Source organism: Cherax quadricarinatus, chromosome 88, assembly GCF_038502225.1.
Source record: "Cherax quadricarinatus isolate ZL_2023a chromosome 88, ASM3850222v1, whole genome shotgun sequence".
NCBI lineage: Eukaryota > Metazoa > Arthropoda > Malacostraca > Decapoda > Parastacidae > Cherax > Cherax quadricarinatus.
Window position 1 is genome coordinate 5,430,509 of NC_091379.1, and position 9,768 is coordinate 5,440,276.

The 9,768-nt window shown below is 43.7% G+C and overlaps 1 protein-coding gene across 10 annotated transcripts in view; it reads left to right on the forward strand.

The window, feature by feature from the left end:
- The window catches only part of LOC138855290 (piwi-like protein Siwi), a 20,574-nt gene extending 12,067 nt beyond the window's left edge, over nt 1-8,507 (forward strand). For 6 of the 10 annotated variants that reach the window (XM_070103892.1, XM_070103889.1, XM_070103891.1 and 3 more), the window contains 4 exons: nt 198-319; nt 5,699-5,856; nt 6,050-6,200; nt 6,397-7,487. In XM_070103892.1, coding sequence (XP_069959993.1) covers nt 198-319; nt 5,699-5,856; nt 6,050-6,200; nt 6,397-6,513 — 548 coding nt within the window. In that variant the 3' untranslated portion in view covers nt 6,514-7,487. Of the gene's footprint in view, nt 1-197; nt 320-5,698; nt 5,857-6,049; nt 6,201-6,396; nt 7,488-7,666 lie in introns of those variants that run through there. The other 4 variants (XR_011394501.1, XR_011394502.1, XM_070103890.1 and 1 more) reach the window with 4 other exon arrangements.
- Nucleotides 8,508-9,768: the final 1,261 nt, after the last annotated feature.

Genomic DNA, 9,768 nt, shown 5'->3' on the forward strand with positions numbered 1-9,768 from the left:
GATCGAACCATGGACACTCAGTGTATTATTCCACAGTATTGCCTACCAGGCCATGTGAAGTTTTCGGTTGAGACACACCTGGTTCCCAATGGAAATAAGTCACTTTGTCTGATGTTTTTTGGAGAGTTCTCCTATTTCCACTATGATAATTGTACTTATGTGTAACTGTGCCTAAATTAACTTACTTGTATCCACAGACGCGCTGTGTCACTACAAGGAGGTGAACGGGCAGTTGCCGGAAAGACTGATAGTGTACCGTGATGGTGTTGGCGAGGGTCAACTACAGTACGTCAAGGACACAGAGATCGCTGCCATCAAGGTGATAAGATAAGATCTGTTCGGATTTTTAAGCCGGGGGAGGGTTAGTCACCCAGGATAGCACTAGAAATCAGTGCGTCATCGAGGACTGTCTTATTTCCATTGTGCCTCTTTAATTTGTCCCCCACGATGCTACCCACACCAGTCGACTAACATCCAGTTACCTACTGCTAGGTGAATAGGGATAGCAGGTGTACGTAAGGAAACATGCCCAACCTTTCCATCCATACCGGGGATTAAACCAGATATGGTAAACACGAGGAAATTAAATCTTCATCAGAGTACAAAACAAATTCTGGCCACAAAATAGAGCGAAACACCAACGTCAAAGACCTGTCGGAGGATCTCACCTTCAAGGACCATAACATTGTATCGATCGCATCTGCTAGAAAAATGACAGGATGGATAATGAGAACCTTCAAAACTAGGGAGGCCAAGCCCATGATGACACTCTTCAGGTCACTTGTTCTATCTAGGCTGAAATATTGCTGCACACTAACAGCACCTTTCAAGGCAGGTGAAATTGCTGACCTAGAAAATGTACAGAGAACCTTCACGGCGCGCATAACGGAGATAAAGCACCTCAATTACTGGGAGCGCTTGAGGTTCCTAAACCTGTATTCCCTGGAATGCAGGCGGGAGAGATACGTGATTATATACACCTGGAAAATCCTAGAGGGACTAGTACCGAACTTGCACACGAAAATCACTCACTACGAAAGCAAAAGACTTGGCAGACGATGCAACATCCCCCAATGAAAAGCAGGGGTGTCACTAGCACGTTAAGAGACCATACAATAAGTGTCAGGGGCCCGAGACTGTTCAACTGCCTCCCAGCATACATAAGGGGGATTACCAACAGACCCCTGGCAGTCTTCAAGCTGGCACTGGACAAGCACCTAAAGTCGGTTCCTGACCAGCCGGGCTGTGGCTCGTACGTTGGTTTGCGTGCAGCCAGCAGTAACAGTCTGGTTGATCAGGCTCTGATCCACCAGGAGGCCTGGTCACAGACCGGGCCGCGGGGGCGTTGACCCCCGGAACTCTCTCCAGGTAAACTCCAGGTAAACAGACACTTAGTGCATGAGGCGAGAGCCTTACACATCTCCGAGAGAATGGTTTTTAACTGAGTAAACTGAAGCTGCCGTTCCCTTCCTTATTTCAAATATGTTTATCTTCCATCCTCCTAGGAACTGTATCACTATGTCATTTTAGCGTCTCTTCGTGATACAGTATAAAGAATAATAAAGTATAAAATTCAATATAATTCAATATAAACTATTGGTTTGCCAATAGAGTTGTGGATAAGTAGAACAATCTGCCAAGCAAACTCATCAAAATAAACAACCTTAATCTTATATGCCTTTATACTTTTGATGAGTTCCGAGACTTCTCTACTCCCCGAGCCCGGCCGTGAGCCAGGCTCATCTGGTGCTTGCCTGATCAACGAGGCTGTTGCTGCTGGTGGTCTGGGTAGTCTTTAAAGTAAATTAGAGAAATATATGAATGACAAAGGTTGAGTCTGAGAAGAACGTGCCTGGCAGGAGCTCTGTAGTGCTGCTCAGTGTGTTGTAGGTGGCAGTGTGTGCACTTTGGAGTGTGTTGTAGGTGGCAGTGTGTGCACTTTGGAGTGTGTTGTAGGTGGCAGTGTGTGCACTTTGCGACAGTTATTAAATGAAACGTTTTGCCGCGGGTCTTTATTGTGCAGCCCATACCCATCCTGTGGGTGGTAGTCACTCCATACCCATCCTGTGGGTGGTAGTCACTACATACCCATCCTGTGGGTGGTAGTCACTACATACCCATCCTGTGGGTGGTAGTCACTCCATACCCATCCTGTGGGTGGTAGTCACTACATACCCATCCTGTGGGTGGTAGTCACTACATACCCATCCTGTGGGTGGTAGTCACTCCATACCCATCCTGTGGGTGGTAGTCACTACATACCCATCCTGTGGGTGGTAGTCACTACATACCCATCCTGTGGGTGGTAGTCACTACATACCCATCCTGTGGGTGGTAGTCACTACATACCCATCCTGTGGGTGGTAGTCACTCCATACCCATCCTGTGGGTGGTAGTCACTACATACCCATCCTGTGGGTGGTAGTCACTACATACCCATCCTGTGGGTGGTAGTCACTACATACCCATCCTGTGGGTGGTAGTCACTCCATACCCATCCTGTGGGTGGTAGTCACTACATACCCATCCTGTGGGTGGTAGTCACTACATACCCATCCTGTGGGTGGTAGTCACTACATACCCATCCTGTGGGTGGTAGTCACTACATACCCATCCTGTGGGTGGTAGTCACTCCATACCCATCCTGTGGGTGGTAGTCACTACATACCCATCCTGTGGGTGGTAGTCACTACATACCCATCCTGTGGGTGGTAGTCACTACATACCCATCCTGTGGGTGGTAGTCACTACATACCCATCCTGTGGGTGGTAGTCACTACATACCCATCCTGTGGGTGGTAGTCACTCCATACCCATCCTGTGTGTGGTAGTCACTACATACCCATCCTGTGGGTGGTAGTCACTACATACCCATCCTGTGGGTGGTAGTCACTCCATACCCATCCTGTGGGTGGTAGTCACTCCATACCCATCCTGTGGGTGGTAGTCACTCCATACCCATCCTGTGGGTGGTAGTCACTCCATACCCATCCTGTGGGTGGTAGTCACTCCATACCCATCCTGTGGGTGGTAGTCACTCCATACCCATCCTGTGGGTGGTAGTCACTACATACCCATCCTGTGGGTGGTAGTCACTACATACCCATCATGTGGGTGGTAGTCACTCCATACCCATCCTGTGGGTGGTAGTCACTACATACCCATCCTGTGGGTGGTAGTCACTACATACCCATCCTGTGGGTGGTAGTCACTACATACCCATCCTGTGGGTGGTAGTCACTACATACCCATCATGTGGGTGGTAGTCACTCCATACCCATCCTGTGGGTGGTAGTCACTACATACCCATCCTGTGGGTGGTAGTCACTCCATACCCATCCTGTGGGTGGTAGTCACTCCATACCCATCCTGTGGGTGGTAGTCACTCCATACCCATCCTGTGGGTGGTAGTCACTCCATACCCATCCTGTGGGTGGTAGTCACTCCATACCCATCCTGTGGGTGGTAGTCACTACATACCCATCCTGTGGGTGGTAGTCATTCCATACCCATCCTGTGGGTGGTAGTCACTCCATACCCATCCTGTGGGTGGTAGTCACTACATACCCATCCTGTGGGTGGTAGTCACTACATACCCATCCTGTGGGTGGTAGTCAAAAGATTACAGAGGTACATAATGGATCCAGGAAATGGACCCCAAAGTTTTGATAGTTGAACAAGTTATAAAGATAATAACCTGGTACATGTCTATATCTGGTCACAACCATGACCAAGTTAGAAAGGTAATGAACCATCTACACGTCTATACATGGTCACAATCATGACCAAGTTAGAAAGGTAATGAACCATCTACACGTCTATACATGGTCACAATCATGACCAAGTTAGAAAGGTAATGAACCATCTACACGTCTATACATGGTCACAATCATGACCAAGTTAGAAAGGTAATGAACCATCTACACGTCTATACATGGTCACAATCATGACCAAGTTAGAAAGGTAATGAACCATCTACACGTCTACACATGGTCACAATCATGACCAAGTTAGAAAGGTAATGAACCATCTACACGTCTACACATGGTCACAACCATGACCAAGTTAGAAAGGTAATGAACCATCTACACGTCTATACATGGTCACAATCATGACCAAGTTAGAAAGGTAATGAACCATCTACACGTCTATACATGGTCACAATCATGACCAAGTTAGAAAGGTAATGAACCATCTACACGTCTACACATGGTCACAATCATGACCAAGTTAGAAAGGTAATGAACCATCTGCACGTCTACACATGGTCACAATCATGGCCAAGTTAGAAAGGTAATGAACCATCTACACGTCTACACATGGTCACAATCATGAACAAATTACAAAGTAATGAACCATTCACACGTCCACACCCGGTTACAGTGGTAATGAACTATTTACATATTTACATATTTAAGTCATTTAAGCGGTGTTCCACAGGGGTCAGTGTTGGGCCCGTTGTTGTCCACAATTTACATAAATGACATAGATGAGGGAATAAATAGCGACATAAGCAAATTTGCTGATGACACCAAAATAGGCCGTCTAATTCATTCTAATGAGGACATTAGAGCACTCCAGGATGATTTGAATAGACTGACGCAATGGTCGGAGAAGTGGCAGATGCAGTTTAATATTGACAAATGCAAAGTTCTAAATGTTGGACAGTTAAATAACCACATATAAACTAAATAATGTAGATCTTAATACTACTGATTGCGAAAAGGATTTAGGAGTTCTGGTTAGCAGTAACCTAAAACCAAGACAACAGCGCATTAGTGTTCGCAATAAAGCTAACAGAATTCTTGGCTTCATATCTAGAAGTATAAATAATATAAGTCCTCAGGTTGTTCGTTAACTCTATATATCCTTGGTTAGGCCTCATTTAGACTATGCTGCTCAGTTCTGGTCACAGTATTACAGAATGGATATAAATGCACTGGAAAACGTACAGAGGAGGATGACAAAGTTGATCCCACGTATCAGAAATCTTCCCCGTGAGGACAGACAGAGGGCCCTGAATCTGCACTCTCTCGAAAGGCGTAGAATTAGGGGGGATATGATCGAGGTGTATAAATGGAAAACAGGAATAAAGGAATAAATAAAGGGGATGTAAATAGTGTGCTGAAATTTTCCAGCCAAGACAGGACTCGCAGCAATGGTTTCAAGTTGGAAAAAATCAGATTCAGGAAGGATATAGGAAAGCACTGGTTTGGTAATAGAGTTGTGGATGAGTGGAACAAGCTCCCAAGTACAGTTATTGAGGCTAAAACGTTGTGTAGTTTTAAAAATAGGTTAGATAAATACATGAGTGGGTGTGGGTGAGTGTGAATTGGACCTGACTAGCTTGTGCTGCTGGGTCTGGTACAGTGCCCCATCCTTGAGTGGGGATGACCAGACTGGGTGGGTCTTTGGGATAATCCGGGGGGTGGGTCATTGGTCTAATCCGGGAGGGGGGCATGGACCTGCTCCGCATGGGTCAGTAGGCCTGTTGCAGTGTTCCTTCTTTCTTATGTTCTAATAATGAGAGACTTATGAACTCACTGGTACCAAAATGTTTCCTCTAATTAGTGTCCTGAATTGTTATATAAGTGTACCTTTCCACAGCTCCTCCAACTATTCTTGTTCTTACTTATAAAAATAATGAATGCCCTTTAAATGGTATATTCTTCTCTGTGTTGTTGGTGTGTGTCATCAGGCGTGCTTCAAGGCCAACAACTTCTCTCCACGCTTCAGCTTCGTCGTAGTCAGTAAGAGGATACACACCAGACTCTTTGCTGAGGGTGCCACCACTGGTAACCCCATTAATCCGCCTCCTGGCACCGTCTGTGACGACGTTATTACACTCCCAGAGAGGTGCCACTAAACTGCCTTACTAGTCTTAACATGCTGCCTCTAATACCACTCTTATCTTAATAATAATAATAATAATAATAATAATAATAATAATAATAATAATAATAATAATAATAATAATAATAATAATAATAATAATAATAATAACAACAACAATAATAATTATAGTAATGAAAGCAATGATTGTGTACAGGTACGACTTTTACCTCGTGAGTCAGAGAGTACAACAGGGGACAGTCACGCCAACATCATACAACATCCTGGAAGACATCAACTCTAACTTGGACGCTGATAGGCACCAGCGCCTCGCCTACAAGCTCACCTACCTCTACTACAATTGGATGGTGAGGCCTAAAAGGGAATATAAAATTCTTTTACCTGGATTAGTAGGGGTGAGGGGTGCGCCTTGATTTCGGAAAAATTTGAACTCATTAATGTGACGCAGCACTCTTATGGGATCATGGATAGATGATTTTATTTCTTCATTGCCTCTGTACCTCTTTCACTTATCTTATTTATCACTCTGGTATCTTTCCACAGGGTCCTGTGAGGGTACCAGCGCCTTGTCTCTACGCTCACAAGTTAGCATATATCACTGGTCAAGCTATCCACGACCTGCCACACCACAACCTCTCTGCTACCCTGTGGTATCTCTGAATACCAAGGTTCTACTCTGTGGTATCTCTGAATACCAGGCTTCTACCCTCTGGTATCTCTGAATACCAGGTTTTTACCTGGTATCTTATCAGCATATTCTTCGCGTGTTCACTGAATAAGACACATACAACACCTGGGTATCTTAACTGGAGAGACATTGTGGCTACACAGATGGCTCTTTCACTCTATTAGAGGGAGTCATCTTCCTATTAGATTGAAAAAGCCTGTTGCATCTTTGCAATAAAAATACTCAGGTGTTGCATAGTTGTTTTATTCATTATCATATCAATACTGAGTAACTCATGTCTCATCATGTATATTCTAGCTGGAAGGGGTCGCTAACCTGGCCAGCTACCTGGGTAGCTTTCTGGGTAGCATTGAAAATTGGTTGGGCAAACATTTTTGTTTGTAAGTAAGTAAGTTTATTCAGGTATACACAAATACAGTTACATAGAATTATCATACATAGCAGCATATGTGTAGAGAACCTGGGATAACCCAAAAAAGTCAGACAGAGTGACTTATTTCCATTGGGGTCCTTTAAACTTATTTCCATTGAGTTTAGGTTTGTGCAGGACTTGTCTAGTATGGGCCAGTAGGCCTGCTGCAGTGCTCATTCTTTCTTATGTTCTTATGTATCTGCTCCTCAATGTATCCCATCACACACACACTGAGGATCTGTCTTAAATGTGTTTCAGTGGTGAACAAATGCCTTATAGGCAAATCGTTTAGATTTTTTCCATTAATCTTTTCCTCAATTCCAAACGTTATCAGTATATTGTACGATTATTTTATTATAACTTGTCAAACCTAGAAATAGAATAGTTTACAAAGAACAGAATATTCGTATGTATATATGTAGTTACCTATGTATGACTCCCATAAAGGTGTGCCTATATGTCTATAACAATGAGGCAATGTATTTAGCATCTAAGAATGAGTCTACAGTGTATGTGTGTATAACAGTGTACATACACACAGTGAGGTGTATAACAGTGTACATACACAGTAAGGTGTATAACAGTGTACATACACAGTGAGGTGTATAACAGTGTACATACACAGTGAGGTGTATAACAGTGTACATACACAGTGAGGTGTATAACAGTGTACATACACAGTGAGGTGTATAACAGTGTACATACACAGTGAGGTGTATAACAGTGTACATACACACAGTGAGGTGTATAACAGTGTACATACACACAGTGAGGTGTATAACAGTGTACATACACACAGTGAGGTGTATAACAGTGTACATACACACAGTGAGGTGTATAACAGTGTACATACACAGTGAGGTGTATAACAGTGTACATACACACAGTGAGGTGTATAACAGTGTACATACACACAGTGAGGTGTATAACAGTGTACATACACACAGTGAGGTGTATAACAGTGTACATACACACAGTGAGGTGTATAACAGTGTACATACACACAGTGAGGTGTATAACAGTGTACATACACACAGTGAGGTGTATAACAGTGTACATACACACAGTGAGGTGTATAACAGTGTACATACACACAGTGAGGTGTATAACAGTGTACATACACACAGTAAGGTGTATAACAGTGTACATACACACAGTAAGGTGTATAACAGTGTACATACACACAGTGAGGTGTATAACAGTGTACATACACACAGTAAGGTGTATAACAGTGTACATACACACAGTGAGGTGTATAACAGTGTACATACACACAGTGAGGTGTATAACAGTGTACATACACACAGTGAGGTGTATAACAGTGTACATACACACAGTAAGGTGTATAACAGTGTACATACACACAGTGAGGTGTATAACAGTGTACATGCACACAGTAAGGTGTATAACAGTGTACATACACAGTAAGGTGTACAACAATGTCTATTGTAGATGAATGGTTCAGAGAACCGACACGTTGATAAATTAGACACATGTGCAACTCTTGGGTATCTTTATTAAGGAAACGTTTCGCCACACAGTGGCTTCATCAGTCCATACACAGGAGAATCGTGAAGAACAGGAGGAGAATGAGGTAATCAGTCCCTCAACCTTGAGTCGATGTGGTCAGTCCATCAATCTTGAAAAGAATGATAGATGGACTGACCACATCGACTCAAGGTTGAGGGACTGATTACCTCATTCTCCTCCTGTTCTTCACGATTCTCCTTTGTATGGACTGATGAAGCCACTGTGTGGCGAAACGTTTCCTCAATAAAGATACCCAAGAGTTGCACATGTGTCTAACTTATCATATAACAGTGTAAACACACTAGGACTATATTTTAATGGGTATTATTTTAGCACTTGTACGTAACTAGTACATGTATCATGTTTACCTGGAGTTTACCTGGAGAGAGTTTCGGGGGTCAACGCCCCCGCGGCCCGGTCTGTGACCAGGCCTCCTGGTGGATCAGCCCCTGATCAACCAGGCTGTTGCTGCTGGCTGCTGGCTGCACGCAAACCAACGTACGAGCCACAGCCCGGCTGGTCAGGAACTGACTTTAGGTGCTTGTCCAGTGCCAGCTTGAAGACTGCCAGGGGTCTGTTGGTAATCCCCCTTATGTATGTATGCTGGGAGGCAGTTGAACAGTCTCGGGCCCCTGACACTTATTGTATGGTCTCTTAACGTGCTAGTGACACCCCTGCTTTTCATTGGGGGGATGTTGCATCGTCTGCCAAGTCTTTTGCTTTCGTAGTGAGTGATTTTCGTGTGCAAGTTCGGTACTAGTCCCTCTAGGATTTTCCAGGTGTATATAATCATGTTTGATGATCCTTGTGGAATAGATAGTATATAAACCTATCAGTACACCTGAGTGTGCTAATTAACCACTACATATGTGTAACACATACGTACAGCTGGGTTGGTAGCACATTCAGCTCACACACTGAGGTCCGTGGTTCGATCCCCGGTACGGGTGGAAACATTAAGACATGTTTCCTTAAGACACCTGCTGTCCCTGTTCACCTAACAGTAAAATAGGTACCTGGGTGTTAGTGGACTGGTGTGGGTCGCATCCTGGGGACAAAATTGACCTAATTTGCGGGAAATGCTCAGCATAACAAGGGACTTTCCATATAGCAGTATGTCACTGATGCCAGTTATGTTCTGTATAAGTTGTATTGTTGTATAAGTTGTATTGTTGTATAAGTTGTATTGTTGTATAAGTTGTATTGTTGTATAAGTTGTATTGTTGTATAAGTTGTATTGTTGTATAAGTTGTATTGTTGTATAAGTTGTATTCTGTATAATTGT